This window comes from Cucumis sativus, chromosome 4 (assembly GCF_000004075.3).
Source record: "Cucumis sativus cultivar 9930 chromosome 4, Cucumber_9930_V3, whole genome shotgun sequence".
Taxonomy (NCBI): Eukaryota; Viridiplantae; Streptophyta; class Magnoliopsida; order Cucurbitales; family Cucurbitaceae; genus Cucumis; species Cucumis sativus.
The window spans coordinates 5698575-5718726 of NC_026658.2; the positions used below are offsets into that span (position 1 = coordinate 5698575).

A 20152-nucleotide genomic window follows, 5' to 3' on the forward strand; every position below is an offset into this window, starting at 1 on the left:
TGGTGAGAAAATTAGTATAAAAGTTGGATCAACAAAAGTATTTTAGAACTTAACGTATTTATAAAATTTCTTAAATAGTCACGTCGTTGAAGTTAAATATTTTTGGACCTTTAAAAGTTTAAGAGCATTTTTTTTTTTGAGCTTTTCTTGTCATTTAGTTTAACCAAAAAAAAAGAAAATGAAGAAGACAACTCAAAACGACAGTCCCAAATTCGAATTAGCAAAACAATTTGTGCTTATGGCTTAAAGAAAGAAAGAACGAAGGAACGAAAAAAAAAACGAAGATAATCCAATACCAATAACTAGAAAAGCAATTATGTTTGCATTTTCGAAGATACGTGGCTTAGCTTTCCTCTCGGAACAGTAGGAGGGAAAGTAGAGATCGGAAAAGGAGAGTGAAGAAAGGAGAAGAAAAGGAAAAGAAAAGGATTATGATTGGGGGGATGAAACAATTCACCACCAACCCAAATTCCGGCTTACTCTACAAGAGCTCTCGGTTATGATGCTTTGTTTGTTTCTGCAGCTGAAGAGTTGTGTAGAACGAATTCCATTTCGCTATTTTCCCAATTAAAACTCCATAGCTACTAATTCTCTCACTACCCATTTACCGAAAATGGCAGAATCCGGTTTCTGCTTCGATTACTGAGCTCAAATTTTCGGTCCCTTCTCTTTATCCTCTATCAATTGCTTCTATTTGTCGTCTGTGCAATGAGGAACCCGTTCACATTTGTCATTTCTATAATATTTGTACTCTTTCTCACTCTTCAAATCCAAGTAAATGCTACTCCTGCAGGTGAGTGTTTTCTTTCATCATCTTCATTTTCGATCTGTTTGCTTGATGGGTTTGTTCAAATAAGCTTCAATTCTTCATTTAGCTTATCTGAAACGATTGTGATGCTTGGATTGACTGTTATCTTTTGAGAGTGATTTGGCTATTTTTGATGTTTTGGTGGATATTTTTTGTTGTTTACTCCAGGACCATTGATAAAACACTTGTCTTCTTTTGTCAAATGGACCAGGTCTTCATATAAATCCCTCCCAGCACCCCCATCAGGTAGTTGTGAAAAGAAAAGAAAAAAAACTGTTTCTATCTTTTTGGTACTTACTGGTTACCTTTGTTTATTATGGCTGCCGATTTTCTTTTTCATGTGATGTGAGCTTCTGTTTGGCAGATGGGAATGTCCTTCAGTTTGAGAATGGGTACTTGGTTGGGACTGTAGTGGAGGGCAATGAAATTGGAGTTCTTCCACATAAGATCCATGTCTCGAAGGACGGTGAACTTTTCGTTGTCGATTCAGTTAATAGCAATATTGTGAAGATCACTCCTCCGTTATCTAAATGTATGATGCCTTTGCTGTTTGTCGCATAAATTTTATAAGTTGTCTTCTTTCGTATAGTTTCTATTGTGAATGGTAGTCTAGATTTGACTTGCAACATTTTACTATTTAAAATTGTTCCTTGCTTGACCTGAAGGAAGGTGAACTTTTCACTGTTGATTTAGTTAATAGCAATATTCTTCAGTTGATCACTTGATTATCGAAATGCACAGCATTGTTCATCTGATGGTCTCCATAATTTTTCTTCAGATGCAGTCCTTTATTTCGAAAGTTGTAGTCTATATTTAAACTTGCAACATTTAGTTTTGAGAGTTGTTCAATGCTTGATCCATAATGTTCATACAGAAGGCAAATGCTGAGCCTCTGAATTTACTAGTTGAGATTTTTGGAATGCTGATTTTGATTCAAATACAAGGTGTCATACTTTATTCTCACATCTGTCTGATATGATGTGCCATTTTTCGGACCCCATAAAGTCATCACAAGACAAGCTGTACAAGAAGTATGAAGTATTTAATACAGCTCAGTTATGTTTCCATTTACATGTGTTTTATCTTTGATTTGATGCAAAATTATACATTATTCCCCGTGCCTTTTTAGTGCTCCTATTTTAAAAAAATATAAAGTGTAGTGTATGCACTTGTGATGATTCATTTTTGTTGAATAATATTTGGAATCTTTTCATTTATGAATTACTAACTTTATTCCATTTTTTGCTTCTGTGTTATTCTGATTGCCTTCGAAGATACTAGAGCAAGATTGGTTGCTGGGTCATTTCAAAGCCACACTGGACATATTGATGGAAAACCTAACGATGCTCGCTTTAACCATCCAAGAGGTGTAACCGTGGATGATAAAGGAAATGTGTACGTAGCTGATACCTTGAATTTGGCCATCAGAAAGATTGGAGATGCTGGTAGTAGATTGATTCCTTTTGATTTAATAAGGAATACATTAACTCATTACATATCAATCTTCGTGCATGATAGGACTCATGAGACCTAATGGTTATTTTCTTCTTTCTTACAAAGTTGAAGATCACTGTTGTCACATGCGTGTTAATTCTTTATATGAAAGATTAAACATATATAACCTATTGGCCAGGTTTTTTAGTATAATGGTAGTTGACATGGTAAAACAAGAGGTTTTGAGTTCAAATCTCTTCTCCAATTGATTTTAATTGCTGACTTGTTTAGACCATTTGCATTTTTTTATGGCTTTCAATCCAAGAATCTAAGAGACAATATATGTGACAGTTGACCATTATATATAAAGAAGCATGTCATAGTTAAACTTCTTTTGCAGGCGTGACAACCATTGCAGGGGGCAAATCAAATGTTGTAGGCTACAGGGATGGACCGGGCGAAGATGCAAAATTCTCAAACGATTTTGATGTAATGTATGTCCGTTCTACTTGTTCCTTGTTGGTTATTGACCGTGGAAATGCTGCAATTCGTCAAATATCTCTAAATCAGGAGGATTGTGAATATCAAGACAGTTCGATTTCCAACAGTGGTATGGAAATATCCTTGTGTTTCTTTTTGGAGATGAAAGGGATATATACATACATACATATAAATATATATATAACCTCCTCTCTAATAAGAAAAAAGCAAATGTGATACCTTCTCATGGCATCATGTTTCTCAAGAGAGTAGTTTTTCGATTTGGTTTCATGACTATTCCTGATGCTTTCAATACTATTGAACAAAAATAAAATCAATATTGCTTAAGGTTGAAAGACTTCAATCCTACTCTGAACTCTTCCCTCAAAGTTGATCTAGAAGAAGGAAAAAACATACCCTCCTTGTTGCATCATTTGAATCTTTTGCCTTACGCGTAGATTATTGTTCATTACCAGATTCTGATTATGTAATTGTCTAGAATTTCATCAACAGTTGATCTATTGTTTCATGAACAGTCCCCTCCTCCTTGATATTCTGGAAAAGCGGTTTGTTTTCTTTGCATAGATTTTAAGGATAACAATGTTAAAACTGAAGATTTTAGGATTCCATTCACTGCTTCGTCCATCATTCATCAAAATAATGAACTGTGTCTCCCCCACTGACGTTTGGCCTCCTAGTTGTTGATCTATGATAAATGAACAACATTTTTGCCTTCATGACTCACACCATCGTTTATGCCTTTGGTTACTTTGAAGGGTATATTTTGTTTCTTACTGTCCTAAACTTTTATCCCCAGATGTTCTTATGATCATCGGTGCTGTTTTGGCGGGATATGCAACATATATGATTCAGCGGGGCTTTGGAACCTCGAATGTCTCTCAGACAGTAAGTTTCGATTTGATCTATTTTTGAGTTAATTGGCCAACGAGATATTTTAAAATACTCTAATCTACATAGTACTAAGGAGAGCCTAACGTATCCTCAAAATATTCATCCAACAAGTTGACATAATTTTTTTAATTAATTAATTTATTTATAGCACCTAGGGATGAAACTTTTTAAAACAGAAAATGTCTTGTTTGGTAACCATTTGGTTTTTGAAAATTAAACATATTTCTCTCGTTTTGTTACATGGTTTTCATTTTCTTGAGAAAAAGAGTTGAATTTTTGCCAAATTCTAAAAACAGAAACTTCTTTTATTAGTTTTCAGATTTTGGCCTGGTTTTTGAAAATATTGGTCAAAAGTATGTAACTAAGCAATAAATTTGGAGGTGAAAGAGGTGTTTGTAGGCTTATTTTTAAAAAACTAAAACCAAAATTAATCGATTATTAAATATGGCCTAAGAGTCCAAAATGATATCAAACAGTTCTCTTTTTACTTTGATTATACTTTGAATTTGTAACATTTGCCTGGCCTTATGAAATGCAATATTCTTGCAGAATCCTCCTTTAGAAACTGAGTATAGAGAAAAACCATACAAGCCAGAGTCAAGCTCGGTCATGGACAGTGTAAAGGAAGACCCAGGATGGCCTTCATTTGGACGACTCATCATTGATCTTTCCAAACTGGCTCTTGAAGCTGTGGCTAGCATTTTCCTTTCTGTTGTTCCCGCTCGTTTCAGAGCTCGTAACACCAGAAAAGGTCTGACTCCGTTGAAAGATTCTCTCAGGATGCCTGAAGATGAACCGGAGCAACCAACAGTTCAAATGCTGCAGAGAACTCCTGTCCCTTTGACTGAAACAAGACAAGCTCATGTCAATGCAAGAGATCCCTTTCCTGAGCTGATGAAGCCTTCAAAGCTCAACTCAAGTAGTTTCAAAGATCCCTCGCTGCAAAGCAAGCACCGATCCTCAAAACGTCAAGAGCATGCTGATTTTTACAGATCAGGTGAGATTCCTCCACCTTATAGCAGGTCCAAGAGCCAAAAAGAGAGACCTCGACACCGACAGCGTGAGAAAAGTGCAGAGATTAGTTATGGAGCTGTAGGATCTGAGCTAAAGCCAGCTGATTATGACAATCCAAAGTATGAACATTATAATATCAGGAATAAGTATGGACCAAATGGTTCCTTCGGATTCTAACTACTGGGAATCTTTCAATTCCCCTCCAGTCTAGCTTCCATTTCTGGCACGATTTTGACCCGCCTTACATTGACTCATTGTTGCAAGCAACTCAAAACGAACTTCCGACATCGCTAGAGATTGATGTATAATTCTATACTTGGAGGCTCCTGTAATGGTAAAAGTTGAATGTTGAGGTGGAGAAACTTGAGAGCTCCTTGATTGTTTTATTTTTAAAGTTTTACTTTGACCTGGGAATCTTAGACCATTGTAATTTATTGTTTCATAAATGTGACCAATTAATCAAAGTTCGTTTCTTGAAGGCAATGAATTGTAGTAATACAATATCATCTTTTTAAAAATTTATTTTCAATAAAGTGACTTTTAACTTTGATAGATACACAGAACAAATGTTATACAAAGCGAGATATGGTTATGGTAGCAATCTATATTCACACCATATTTTTAAATCCTACCTGTATCTCAAATTTTTTGGATTTAAATCATATCTCAAATTTTAGGATTTAAATTTTAAACCTGAGAAAAAATAAATTTTTTATTTCTATAATAAAAAATTATTATAAATGACAAACATATTGATAATAGCAAAATTTTTATAAATTAAACTTTCAACGAACGAACATAAGTTTCAACAAAATTAAACATGGTATAGTTTTCTTTGTAATATACAAATTTTATATTCATTTAATGGATATGAGAATAGTTTCATTCACAAATTTTGTAACAAAAGTTTATTGCAAGGAAAAAATTGTAAAAAAAATAAAGTTTGACTTAGTGATATTAACACGAGGTGGTTCGATCCTAGGTGGAGTCCTGAAAAATTCGAAAAAAAAACTCAAAGTGTCAAAATTTTCAAATTCGCTTTAGTTCAATTCTCAGGGTTCTGATCAAGTAGGAAGCTCCCATTACAGGCAACCTTCCTGTAAAGCAGGATGACGATCCAAGTATATGTTTACTATCCCTTATTCTATATAGTCTAGTATATTTGACCATGTTATGCTAGATCTATAATCTTCTATAAATACCATATATGTTCCTATTTACCATGAGTTCCAATCACATATCATGCACCCTTTTGATATTTTGGTGGAGTTAGTTGATCTCTCTTTAGTTCGACCTTTAGGTTTGGTTAAGGATGTAGTTGTTAGGGTCGATAGTCTGTCATTTCATGTTGACTTCTATGTAGTGAATGTTAATACTTCCACTTCTCCCTCTGAATTATTTGTTCTGTTAGGGATACCCTTCTTAAAGACAGTGAAAGTTGTAGTTAATGTTGACAAATGGTCTCTTAGGATCAAACATGGAGACCAAATCTTAAACCTTTACAATGTTCCATGATAATTCTTCTGCTAATCCTATTTGTTTTAGTTCTGTTATCTTTCAGGATATTAGGCCACCTCCTAATTTGGGGGTGGAGGATGTCAGCTCCGATCTTCCAAGAGATCATGGTTGATGAAGCCGAGTAGGTTGAGCATAGCGACTTTAGAAAATTGTGCTCCCTGGAGGCAGCCATGATTTTGTAGGTTCCTTTCAATTATTTTTATTTTATTTGATCTAATCTTTTTCTGTCATTCTTGATTTTAGGAAATTTTGGAAGAATGCATCTTTTTGTGAGTTAAACGTCCATCCTCAGTAAGCCAAATTCCAGTAAGCTTTTTGTTTCTTGTTTTTTCCTTTGTTTTATTGTTTATAACATTGAGATAATACATGTTTTTAAGTTGGGGTGGAGTGTGTCTGTATTCTGGCTGGAGCCCTTGAGCATCTGAAACCAAGCTATTGTGTGCTTTATTTGCTTGCTTGGTTGTTTTCTGCTTTTTGAGACAGGCATATGATCCACTTTTAGAGTTTTTTTTAGCATGTATGAAGTATTGCATAACAAAAATAGGTATGATTTTGAGCATAATTTAAAATTTTTCTTCCATCTCTTATGCACATTTGAGTCTTTAGCTTGACTATCCTAGGTCCTACATGCTTAGAGTAATGTTATCAAGTTCATAGGTTTGCTGTCACCTCAAAGGTCTCCCAAGAGTCAATTTAGTCATGCATGTGCAAGGACTAAACCAACTTATTTGTCCACCTTTCGTACAAAAAAATAAGTAAAAGAAAAACCAACTCTACGTTAATGCCAAGAAAATCCAACCTAACATGAATTGGACTTTGAACGGGTCTCGCCTAAAATCTTAAACCCAAACAATGAGGCAAGATTTTGAGATAAGCAAAGAAAAATAAAAAGGAAAGAAAAAGGTACAAAAAGGAATAGAAAGCAAATTGGGGTTCCTTTAAATCTGTTCCAAATTTTGTTTGAGCTTAAGTGGAAAGGATTTAGGCTCATTTATGTATGGATAGATCAGAGATTGAAATTTCAATCTTTTGCATCAATTGATTGCTTAGATTTTGATTGGAATATGGATGGCATGTTTTACTCTTATTAACTCTTAAAGCATGAGAAAATCATGTAGATCCTAACAAGCTATTTTTGTGTGATTGTGTGTTTTGTTCGACTTTGCTCGAAATGATCAAGGATTACGTTAGTGGTGATGATATTGTATGAAATACACTATCTAGTTCCGCTTAATTTGAGCTCATTCCATGATTTTACGTTGTTGAGTGAATATTTTATAGGTGTTTAGCAATTCAAAGAAAGAATGTGGTGATTATGCCATTTTAGAGCTAATTTAGGCCGTTTGGAGCCAAATGGCGTCAACCGAGGCAACACAGAGCAAAAATCAAGAGTTTGTCCATTGGAGCCTCGACGTTGTGGCGTCAAAAGATAGAATGCTTTTTCCTTGTGACGGAATTTGCTAAGCATCGTGACGCTCCGAAGTAATGTCGTGCGAGTTTTTTTGTCAGCACCACGAAACTCCCCTCAAGCAAACCCTATTTTCATTTCAACCAACTTACACATATTCTCTCCCTATATTCTAAGTCTTTTCATGTACTTTTGGTTTTCAAACATCCTTTCATTATCCGACATGTGGATGAGAGGCTAAGGTACTCGTTTTCTAGTTTGAATTTGTTAGATTCTCCTTTTATCCCTTTGAATGAAGTTTTGCTATATGTCTAGATGCATGAAAAGTATATAACTCTCGTTTTGCATTCGATCCTTGACTCGTGACAATTAGATAGGATTTGGTTAGAAACAATAGGTTAGGTTAGCTTGTAAATCAATTTTGATGCACATTGATTTTAACCAACCTAGAACTGAATCTATTGAATGTCAATTGGATGCAAAAAAAAAAAAAAAAAAAAAAAAGCTTCCACCTAAGGATCTCTAAAACTTAATGCTTATTGGGAAATTCAATATTGTGTACTTAATCGTATTGGGTTAGAACAATTAGAACCTTGGGACAATTTACCTTACAATTCCAATTAAATTGATTAGGTGAAGAATGCACTGTAGTTAGGTAACGATGATGAATGAATTCTTTGGCTAAAGGAGAAATAGTCACAACCCAAGCTAGATTCTTTAACATAGAATTTTTACAATCATCTCTTTGTTTCTTGCAATTTATTCTCTTGCATAATTTCAAATCAAACCCCCTTTCAGTTACGTGGTCAAAATTAGTTTGTTTGAGAATTATCGTGCATCTTGTGATTGCCTCAAACTTGCTACTAAGACTAGTGTTTAGTAAATGAATTCAGTTAATTATTTAGCACGGATTTGGGTGACGAAACCTACCAGTCCCTTAGTAAAACAAGGAGTTTGGACATTAGTTCCTTTACCTACCAAAAGAAGTGTCATTGGCTATAAATGAGAATATCAAATCAAGAGACATCCGGATGGCTCAAAAACTCATAACAAAGTAAGATTAGTTGCCAAAGGTTATCAACACGAAGATATAATCAACTACGATGAAAATTTTAGTCCAGTTGTGAAGAAGCCCACTGTCAGAATTATATTACTATTAACCTCTCAATTTAACTGGAAATTGAGATAACTGTATGGCAAGAATGCTTTCTTGCATGGTCAACTATACGAGGGAGTCTATACCCAACAACCACAAGGATTCATTGACCCTTCAAAGCCCCAACATGTCTACAAATTCATAAAATACTTAGGCTTCAAATAAGCACCAAAAGCATGGTTTGAATGCTCCACTTTCCATTTACTTACTCTTGGCTACATAGCTTCACATGTTGACTCTTTCCTCTTCATCGTAAGTACAAAACAATTCATTCACTTATCGTTTACTCTATGTGGATAATATAATCATCACTGGCAGCAATTTCTATTACATTACGTTGAGTTGATATCGCTTTTACAGACTCATTTTAAAATGATTGAGTTGGGCACGTAAAAATACTTCCTTGGTTTGGAGATTACTCGATCCAACAGTAGAATCCTTGTTACTCAAACAAAATACATCAAAGATTTTCTCATAAAGTGTGGAATGAATGGGGCAAAACCGTGCAACACTCCTATCACTTTGCAATCCAACAGTGAGATCTCAAATATACAATACTCCCTTGATGATGCTCAATCCTTTATAGCAATAGTTGGAGCACTACACTTTCTTACTTTTAGAGGGCCAAACATAGCATTTGCTATTAGCAAATTACGTCAAACTATGTATAATCCCTCAACATTTAACTTAACTACAACAAAAGGAGTGTTACGATATCTTGCTGGTACTTTACTTTAAGTCAAGGACTTTTCTTCACAAAGTCTTCGCAGTCATTTTCTCTCACTTCATACTCAAATTCTGATTGGGCTGGAGACCAACAAGACAGACACTACACCACAGGTTTCATTGTATACTGGGATCCAATCCCATTTCTCAAACAGCACAGAAACAAACAATAGTATCATGAAGTACAACTGAAGCAGAGTATCAAGTGCACTTGCTACCACAATTACTAATATTTCCTAGTTAAGACAACGTCTCAAATATCTTCATATCTTCTCCTCTTCAGCTCTTGTTCACCTTTGTGGTAATAACTCTGCTATTCAACTTGCTTGAAACCCTGTTTTAATTTTCTTAACCGAACAAAACATGTGAAAATTGATTTCCATTTCATCAGAGAACAAGTGGTAAGGATAGACATTGGATTAATTACACTCCAATCCAACAACACAACACAACAACTTGTTGATATGTTAACAAAACCACTTACCTTCAACCGACTAAGCCTTCTTAGAAACAAACTTTTACCTTTTCAAACCTTTGTTTGAGGGGATGTTATTAAAAGTCAGTTTTATGGTGTTTTTTGAATCTGTTATTTGAGTAATTAAGTAATGAAACTGAATTAAACTTCTCTAAATGATCATATTACATAAATCAACACAATTGCATTATAACAGAAAAGAAAAGAAAGTAAATGAATTCACGTTTGAAAGGATAGAAAAGGGAAGTAATAAAGAAATAAAAAAGATGGTCTGAGCTTGAAGGAACGTGACAGCCAACTGCCCCATTCACAGCCCTCAACTCCCTCTCCCTCATTTTAACCTCACTTTTAAAAAAACCACATGATTTAATAATTGTACATCTACCCATTCATATAATATACTTCAACTAACCTACTATTCTTGACGAAGACAAATACAAATGTTATCGATATTTTTATCTAGACGTTCAAACAAGTTTGTTTTTGAAACTCATGAGTAAATGTAATTTAATCTTTAACAAATGTTGGAATATCATAAATTTGTTACACGGTGTTTCGAACAATTAAACAAAGATATCGTTTGAGTCGGTGATTTTTTTTTTTTGTAGGATTTTGTATTTCTTAATTTTGGATTTTGTAACAATAAATAACAGTCTGCTTGTACTATTAAAGAAAAAAAAGGTTTATTATTTATTAGAAAAAAAGTAAATTATTTAATTGGTTAAATTCAATATTCGGAGTTTCATCTTCAGAAAAAAAAAGAAGCTTATTCCTCAGCTCTGCAGAATTCTTCCATTTCAACTCTCGAGGAGTTTCTGCTTTTTCTCCGGCCTAATCTTTCTCTCCATCAACCTGTCAGTTGAGTCTTGAGTTCAAGCGAAGCGCAATGGGCTGTGCTGGATCGTCACAGACCAAAGCAGACGGTGAGGTTCACTTCTTCGCTTCTCTGATTCTTTTCTTTGCTCCAGCATATTTTGTTTTAGACGAATATTTTATCATAATCACTGCAAGTTGATTTTCTGTACTAGGGAGAGCTGGAGTGTTGTTAGTTTGTGAGTATTCAATTACTTGGAAATGAATTTGATTGCTCTTGATTTTCTTCGTTCGTTGCTTCTGTTTTCCTTGATTTTCTCTTTTCCTGCCTTTGTTTTGTTTTGTCACTGTGACAGGAAATTCTTGAACTTCACTTGTGATTATCAGATATTGTAATGGTGAATTGAGTCGGATGAACAGTTCTCAAATTCGGTTAATTACATAGATTATGGAAATAATTATAATGGTCATTTTATTTAGAGAATGATAGTTTTTCGAAGGCTACTTTCTCACAGATTCACTGACATTTCATGCTGGTGATTAAAATTCCAGCACAGATTATTCTTTCAGATCAATGAAGTTGTCAAGATTTGCAGCCAAAATCGTGGCATAAGTGTGGCTGTAAGCTAGTTTCGCATTCAAAAAGTTTTAGTATAGAATAATAGTGAAGCTGTGATGTTAGCATTTTATGACTAAAATGTCAGCAACTAACCCATAAATGAAGAGATGCTAAAAGAATCAGAGTAAAAATACAATATCTCTCCTCCTATTATTGAATGAGTCAAAATAGATACTTATATGTGAGATTACAATGAGAGAGAGAGAGAGAGAGAGAGAGAGAGAGAAGATACAAAACAATTTAATTAACCATTAAAAGAACAAAACCAACTCATCACCTATAAACAAATATACTCTATTATTTCCTTATATTTCTGTTCTATAATGAAATTAAAAAAGAAAGTTATGCAATGCTAGTTTGTGTAAGGTCCATTGCCTTTTGACTCTTTTTTATATCTGCAAAATGTATTCCTCCCTTTCCCTCTCTATAATTTTCATGACAAGTTTATAATTATGAGGTACTGAAATTGAAAGAAAACACTTCAAAAAAGTGAAGAAAAGGAAAGATCAAACAGCAAAATTTTAGGATGAAGTTTTGTAATTCTTGTTGTGTATTTTACAGTGCTGGAGGTTTAAGGATTTCATTTGAACTCTTCAAGGCTACATTGCTGCTAGCCGCAAATCTAGTTTTGTTGGTTTATACTCGATTGAAGCTATTGAGATAGGATGACTGAGATTGCTTCTTTATGTAGGATCCATAAAGAAGATACGGAAGCCAAAATCTTGGAAGCATCCTCAGCCAATTACAAGGTCTCAGCTCACACAACTACGTGATGAATTTTGGGACACTGCACCTCACTATGGTGGCCGGAAAGGTAGTTTTGTCTCTAAATATTTTTTTACCAGTGTTAAACTTTTCATGGATGATTCGAGGTTTGCTGATCAAACAAGTTACTTAGAGTTTATATCTAATTAGGAATAGGCCTTATATTATTAATGTATCATACTGCGGAGTGGCTCATGATTTTCGGTCTCAGAATCTACTTCTATTTCTCGAGTAAAATGTAAAACTAGTGATAGATGACCACTGTTGTTGAGGGAACCCCATAAAGGTTGAGATGAATTATCCCTTGGAAATGACTTTGATATCTTTCACGGCTATAAGAACAGTTATTGGACCTATTTTCAATTTCTAGGATCTTTCAATTCTTTTTGCTGTTTCCCCAACTCAGTTCTTGAGTTTGGAGTGAGAAGGTTTTCTGTTTTTTGGTGATTCCTGATTGCCGTTACCAACCAATGTGTATGATTTTCCTCTTGTTTCGTTTTTGTATGTGCCCAACTCAAACAGGATGATGAAATGTGATGCAAAGAGTTTTTGGCATTGTTGGTTTATGTTTTTATTTATTTATTTATTGTTATTATTTTAAATTTGTGACTTTAGATTTATTTTCAGGACTCTTTGTGAGAGCTAAGGATTATGGAACTTGATTGACTTGAAAGTCTTATGTCTCGACTTCGCTTTTCTAGTCCTTTTTCTTTCTTTCTTTTTCCAGTCGGTTTCCTCTTATTCTATATTTCTTGGAGTTCCTTTTACCCTTTATCTCCTAAACCTTTAGTATTTTTGTAAAACCTAATGAAAGCAGTTGGGAGTCGTCAAACATTTTCAAAGTGACCTGCCTCATTTAAATTCCCCATTTATTGATCTGTGGTTAAAGCCATTAGTTCTTATTTTTCTCCAACTTTCTGCTTTCTGCTTTCAGTTCCCCCAAACGATTTTTCATTCCCTTGTTTGCTAGATAGAAAGCAATGCTATTTGCAATTTAAGTCAAAACTGTGTTGGCCCTAACTTCGCCTTAAGACTATGTCCTTGCTGTGCTGTTGTTTGATTCACATATTTTCCCTGAATGTACATGAAGGTCTCTATTTTACCGCACTATAATCTGTCGATTTTCACTTTCATTAAATAACTACAAATACAATTGATTTTAGTCACCAATTGAAATTCATTCTCCCAGGTATATTGTTGTTGTAAATGGCCAAACGCTCCAAAAATCCTTCAATCTTCCCCTGGTCAATTTTCTAACATGTCTCCCCAGTCCCCAAAATACTGGATCACTTCGAAATTTGAATTTTTGTACTTGTGTTGGATTTTGTATCAAGTAATCACATGAGAAAAAGATGATCGACTAATTCCTGGGCCTTGAAATAAACAGAACACTCATACAATGAGAGGGGCTCCGTGTTTAGCAACAAATTGAGAGAAGTATGTGAATAATTAAAACCTTAAAATAAGATTTGGAAATGGTGAGGAACATGTAGGCTAATAGATTCCTAAGGTGAATATAAGAAATTCTCTCCTTTTGTTTTCCCCATCTTCTACATACCCTTCAAATCTTTAACATCGACTTCATCTTCCTTATGCATTTTCCTTTACATCCTGTGCTTAACTAACGATTTTCCATGGTTACCAGAGATTTGGGACGCACTACGAGCAGCTGCCGAAGCCGAGCTTTCTCTTGCGCAAGCAATTGTTGACAGTGCAGGGGTCATCGTTCAAAATGCAGATTTGACAATTTGTTACGATGAGAGAGGTCCATACATACCATTGCTTTATTTACAAAATTATTATATGTTATTTTTAGTTTAATCATAAATACCAATCTTACCGCAGGCGCAAAATATGAACTCCCCAACTATGTTTTGAGTGAGCCGACCAACTTAATTCGTGACAGTTCATAAAAGTGGTAACCGTAGATCTTATTTTCTGTCATCTTTTACAGAGATGATCGATTTAATGCATTCATTTCTTTCACTTGGCCTTCCTCTAACTTCCTGTAAGTTGCTTTTCACTAAATGGGCAAAAATGCAACATCAACCATTATCTCATTTCTTTCTTGTACAAAAAAGATGGAAAAAAAAAGAAAGAAAAAACTGAAAATGGTGGGGGGAAAACCCTTTTGCCAGTTCAGCATTGTCATAAATTACTTAATTACTTGTGATGAAATTAAAGTTTGAAACCACAGTGATTGAACGTCGTATAGAGGGGGGAAAATGCTCAATATTATGGAATGGTGATTTCTCTCTGAGTTTTTCCTTTTGAATTTTGTTTGATTACGAGCGATTTCTAGGGTTCGTATTTTTAGTTCAAATCTTGGGCTGGTTCCCATTAAATTTTAAATAGAAACTGCTATCAAAATTTGTATTTTCTCTTTTATGATTTATATTTTTAAATATTTACTTAAAATAACATTTCACATATATTCTTTTTACTTAATTTTAAATTTTGTTTGCTTTATTATTATTATTAATACTACAAATTCTTATTTAGTGTTATATATACACATACATTATGTATGTGTATATATTATATACGCTTAATAAAAATTACGTAGAAGCAAACAACATATTTAAATATGAGAATAAGATGTGAGAGGACTCAAAGTAGAAACTAGAAAGTGCTTTCAACGATGGCCTTTTTCTGGAATCATTTGTACAAGAGAAAAGGTTAGGTTGTTTTTTGTCCCAGAGAGTTGAATTGAGTATGCAAAAATAAAAATCAATCCACTGTTTGATTTACTAATAATTAAAGAAATTTATTACTTTCTTATTTTTATCTACTCACAACTTTTATTAAAAAATCTCATCTATTATTTTTCTATAATTATTACCACACTCAATTCTTTGTGAAATTGATTGTTACAAAGATGATTCAAATACATGTGACCCTAAAGTTTTTTTTAAAAAATAATAATAAATTTTGGTCAATTATATTATTCTCTCCCTCCCAATTGAAAGAAACTTTTATTCTCACTATCCATTTTCAATTATTTTACATCTTTTAAAAGTTTTACATCATCTCCCACCCCTCTCTCATCATGTTTATAAATACTATACCTATCTATTAGTATAAAATTGTAGATAGGTGAAGATATTTGAACTATGATTCTCTTATTCTTAATATATATATATATATATATATATATATATATAAAAGTTGAACTAAGTTCTCGTTGACAAAAGAAATAAGTTGAAATAGCACATGAAACAATGATTATCGTTGGTCCATTGATAAATATTTAATATTTAAGTTAGAGGTATAACATCTGTTTTTCTTCTTCTTTTTGTTAAAACAGTGTTATTGTTATGTATTTTTATTTTAGGGACAAATCATTTTTTTTTATACACATCTGTCTTTCATTTTCTATCATTATTGAATTCTGAATAATAGATTTTGAATCATCATTGAAGGGGATTGAATAATTATTGATTTCTGCATTTATCAGAAGAAGAAAAGATTTATTATTGTTGTAATGATAACATAAAATCTTGGTGTTGTAGTTTTTTTAATGATGATAATGATAGCAAGTACTAAGTAAGAATAATATTACATTACACGACTTATTTCTATATAAAAAGATTGACTTGCATTGATAATATTAGAAATTTATGTAGGAACAAATTGAATAATGAAAATAACTAAAACATTCTTTTCTTCTTTCTTTTTAAGAGTTTAAAGATTGAAATAAGGTATTTTAAAATTTTAAATCAAAACAATATCTTATTTACTAAACTAAAATAATATCACAAAATTTTAGGTAGTCACAAGTTGACATGTCGTTAATTATAATTAATATTCATTCATTTGAGATAAGTTACAAATTTACACATGTGAAAGAACCAGGTGTTAACTTGGCAACTTAAGTTTTTCCTCTCGTCAATGTAAATAGCATATATAAGCAACAATATGAAAAGACAGAACACAACCAAGTTGATAACCAGTTTGATGTAATCACACCTACACCTGGAGGTCTTAAGCTAGATTGAAAAGATCATTTACTAAGATTCAAGAAGTTCACAATCACATCACTTATCAAGAATATTTAACTAACTTGTATTACACAAGTTTCACGAGATAAATGTTTAGACTCCCCATAAACCTCTTGATGTGTGAACAAGGGATTCGATCCAAGTTTCCTTATATTATATGCTCCAGGCTTCACCCTTACGTCTCAATGTCTATGCTCTCCCTAATAGAGACTCCTCAAAATAACTTTCAACGTTAGGCACCCCTAACTTGCACAAATCTTCTCAATAAAGTGAGTTCAGTAAACACGATGTTCAACACTAGACACCACACATATGATATACGAATTGTTGTATATATGTATATATAACACTACAGCCACCAAGCTAATCTCAACCTAGTTAAAATAATACTTTTTCAAATCTAAATAAAATTTATTTAAAATATTTGATCAAGGTTAAGTTCAAGAATGAAGCGTAAATCCATATGGATCTCCTAAAACTCTAGGAATAGAAGGTGTCGCCATTTGTTTGAGGATAGAGTCGAAGATTTGTAGGAGCTTCAGGGATTAAAAAAATCCTTTGAGTTATTATCATCTTTCATACACGAATAACATAAGTTAGATCACTTTTAAATTGATATAATATACACAAAACCCAAAGTTTAGAAACTAAACGTATATTTAACAAGGAAATTGGAGTATTTGAAAAACAAACAAATAAATAAAGACTAGGAGGATTCAACCTTTCTTTTTGTAAAAACTTCCCTATTAATTTTCAAGTTTTGAAAAACGTGTTTGTTTGGTTATTGAGTTTTCAAAATATATATCTTTTCTTCGTTTGGTTGCAAAATTTTTTAAAATATAAAGTTTTATTTCTAAACTTTTTTTCAATTGCATTGAATAGATCTCGTAAACAAAAAGTTACTTTAACGACTCTTTGACAAAATATAAACTTACTAATTAAATATATTTATTCTCTAAGACTTGACTAAAAGATACTTGTACTTGTTTTTTAAAACTTATTTTTCATTCTTAAAATATGTTTAATAAAATGTTGCAAAAGTGAGCCTAATGTAAACACAAAAATTGAAAATATATAATATTAAAAATATATAATATATAAATAAAATCAAAATAAATAAAAATTAAGAAAATAGAAAATCTCTAAAATTCCACTTTCTTCCATTTATATGTAAATTTCACCGATATGTGTGGCTTATAATGAGGTAGATTACATAGTCACTAAGAGTCAGTATCTTCAAGACATATGACAAAGGAGTTAGACTTGGGGTGAATGACACATGACAAGGGACACTCACTAAGCATAATTGACATCTATTATAACATTTTTATTCACAATCTTATTCTAAATATAATCTTGGTATTTTGATTTTTTCGAGTTGGAGGGTTGAAAATTCGGTTTAACCAAACCCAACCCGAATTAATAAAAAATAAATTAGGTATATAAATCACCATTCTATATATATTATTTAATAAAAAACAAATTAGGTATATAAATTATTTGTGAAATTTTAAGTTATATATGTTTAAAATTTAAATGTAACAATTTTGAATTTTCATGACTATTAGAAACTAGAAACAAAAAAAAAAAAAAAAAAAAACAATACAACCTGACAACCCAACCCATATTTTATGGGTTGGGTTATAAACTAAATTTGGGTTATTTGGGTTGCCAACCTCTCAACCCGAAAATATGAGTTGGGTTGAGAATGTCTCATAATCCAACCTCTCAACCCGATTTCACCCTTAATCAAAAGGTCCTTTATGGCTGATAAATTGGCTGACTGCATTTGTTGTAAGAAATTGTCCATCCGATCTAATTTCACTTCTAGGCAACGTACATGCTGGCTGCAACTATGTGTCGCTTGGGGTTTATTAGTCTCAATAGGCTGCTCCGTAGATGCAATGGGGTAATTGTCGTCCATAGGAAGAGAATGATGATGTTGGACATGAGGAGGAGGAGGGGGAAGCTCGACATGAGTGCGTGCGAGGCATGCTTAACATGTTAAGGAGCAGGGTCATGTGGGCCTTCCTCGTAACCTTCTGTTGTCGAAATTTCAAGTCTCTAATCAAAGTAAGCATGATCGTCATCCATCAGTTCAATCTCATGTTTCCGTGCTTGAAATTGGAACATCAACAGGTGCTAATTAAGACCCAAAACCTTAAAACACTATAATGAATGTAGAGGAAGAAAATGAATCGTACCGTACCATTTGCATCCCGAAGACCTAAGACTCAATTACCTTCAACTCAAGTGAATGTGCGCAACTCCACTGCATGATGCATGGTATCATAGATGATGACTCCCTATGGACAACCTGCGTATAAATACAATGATAACGTTAACACAAGCATAAAACTACTAGAAAAATGAACATAATGAGCATATAATCACAAACCTGAAAGGCGAGGGGAAATCCATAGAGGCTATACGACTCTAGGGACTTGTGTTATCCATAGGTTTCTTCTTGTGCAAGGCTACTTTTTTTTATTAAGTGTCCCTTTCACACTAGCAATGGTCTTGGACCATACCAACTTCCCCAGTCGTAGCTAATGAAGTCCTTCCAATCGTCAATCAAGCCCAACATCATCCATTCCATGCGTTTACTTCTCTTCCTAACCATCATTGCAAGCTCGATGAAGTAGAATACATACGTATCACGCATCCTCGTCGCTCTTAAACTGAAGGGTTAGGTAATCTTTGTTCAACTCGGACCCATTCATGTTTGTCCTATCCCCCAAATATAACTTTCTTAATCGAAGGGTCTTGCCCTATTCAAACTAAACCTCACATCTGGGCATATACCTCAACCCCGTTATTATGTCAAAATCCTCTTGCCCGAAAGAGACTTTCTCACCATATAACTTAAAACTAATTATGTTGTCTCGTCTTTTCTTGACCTCTCTCAACAAAATGTAGTGGCACAAAGGTCCACTGAACACTAATTTTACATCCAAGATGTATCCAAAGATGGTTCTTCGAAACATATGAAGTAGTCTGGGTGTTAACTTATTTTTTATACCTGACACAGTTTTCGATAGATGTGAACAAAAGTCAAGTTTGCAAGGAATAAGTCCTTGGAGTTGATTTTGGTGACAAGAGACATCTGGAAAAAAAAAAAAAGTATTATGTGTTAAAACTCGGGGTGATCTCGGGGCAATCTCGACCGAGAACCAAATGAAATACTAATTGAACTTAGACAACATTGCTCGGAATGACATGACATAAGGTTTTACATGCATTATGTGAGATAATCTCGCCAAATCTTGGGTGAAATTGTTCTAGAGATTATCCCAGAAAATGCATGTGAAATGCAATGATCTCGGGTCTCCTTCAACAATTCTCCAGACAATTTCATATATCTCAATCGAGATTCCTCATTTGCATCGAAGGAGGACATGCATTGACTTAAAATAAAGTCCTACATCTAACTAAATCATACCACCAACTACAAAGATTTCCATATGCCTAAGATTTCAAACTAAGAACTAAAAACTAAACCCTAAACTATGAAATCGTTAAAAGTACTTCATCTTAAGAGATTTAAGTTTGATGATGAGTTCTTCAAGTTATGCGGAGAAAAAATCATTAAACTTCGTTCGAATTTAAGAGAGAACTCATTCACTTCTCTGCCAAAATGAACACACCTTTTGACATTTAGTGTTTTGTGAGAATATGTAATGTTCGAGCTTCGAAGGGTATTTTGGTAGTTTGATAAATTCATTTCTTTCAAATTTTAAAAATAAAAAGCACAATCTCGGTGCCTAACTCAATCGAGAGGGACTGAGAAATTACATTAAAATAGTTTTTAAAAATTTGTGAAGAATCTCGATGTCAAGCTCGACCAAGATTGAGTGATAAAAATAAAATTACGATTTTCCAAAGGTGTGCTACATTTTTAAATGTAAAACAAAAAAAATTGTGTTATTTCTAAAATAAATTTGGAGAATCATAGTAAAATTCACATTTGTTTATTGTTAAGGAATAAATGAACACTAATTTTAAATATATAAAAAGCTAAAA

The 20152-nt window shown here is 33.3% G+C and overlaps 2 protein-coding genes and 1 long non-coding RNA gene across 4 annotated transcripts; all 3 read left to right on the forward strand.

The window, feature by feature from the left end:
- The first annotated feature begins 222 nt into the window (after positions 1 to 222).
- On the forward strand, positions 223 to 5149 carry LOC101210502. 2 transcript variants are annotated; one of them, XM_011654990.2, is made up of 7 exons: positions 223 to 793; positions 977 to 1057; positions 1173 to 1340; positions 2083 to 2253; positions 2643 to 2852; positions 3540 to 3628; positions 4184 to 5149. In XM_011654990.2, exons 1-7 carry the CDS (start codon positions 709 to 711, stop codon positions 4823 to 4825), a joined length of 1446 nt encoding a protein of 481 aa, XP_011653292.1. In that variant the 5' UTR covers positions 223 to 708; the 3' UTR covers positions 4826 to 5149. The 2 variants fall into 2 exon arrangements, with proteins under 2 accessions (XP_011653292.1, XP_004137231.1); XM_004137183.3 differs by having other exon boundaries at positions 977 to 1054.
- Positions 5150 to 5795: 646 nt separating this feature from the next.
- On the forward strand, positions 5796 to 7894 carry LOC116403301. Its single transcript, XR_004215985.1, has 2 exons — positions 5796 to 6472; positions 7448 to 7894. It is a non-coding gene; the product is annotated as an uncharacterized LOC116403301 (long non-coding RNA).
- Positions 7895 to 10658: 2764 nt separating this feature from the next.
- On the forward strand, positions 10659 to 14371 carry LOC101210253 (ubiquitin domain-containing protein 1). The gene is made up of 4 exons (XM_004137182.3): positions 10659 to 10854; positions 12055 to 12177; positions 13774 to 13893; positions 13974 to 14371. Exons 1-4 carry the CDS (start codon positions 10818 to 10820, stop codon positions 14039 to 14041), a joined length of 348 nt encoding a protein of 115 aa, XP_004137230.1. The 5' UTR covers positions 10659 to 10817; the 3' UTR covers positions 14042 to 14371.
- Positions 14372 to 20152: the final 5781 nt, after the last annotated feature.

Bases quoted from the DNA above. Each gene is read 5' to 3' on its own strand.
- LOC101210502 (XM_011654990.2), top strand. From the start codon at position 709: ATGAGGAACCCGTTCACATTTGTCATTTCTATAATATTTGTACTCTTT. The intron at 1,058-1,172 runs GTTGTGAAAAGA...TCTGTTTGGCAG, and splicing joins CCCAGCACCCCCATCAGGTA to ATGGGAATGTCCTTCAGTTT. The intron at 2,254-2,642 runs GTAGTAGATTGA...CTTCTTTTGCAG, and splicing joins CAGAAAGATTGGAGATGCTG to GCGTGACAACCATTGCAGGG.
- LOC101210253 (XM_004137182.3), top strand. From the start codon at position 10,818: ATGGGCTGTGCTGGATCGTCACAGACCAAAGCAGACG. The intron at 12,178-13,773 runs GTAGTTTTGTCT...CATGGTTACCAG, and splicing joins TCACTATGGTGGCCGGAAAG to AGATTTGGGACGCACTACGA. The intron at 13,894-13,973 runs GTCCATACATAC...ATCTTACCGCAG, and splicing joins AATTTGTTACGATGAGAGAG to GCGCAAAATATGAACTCCCC.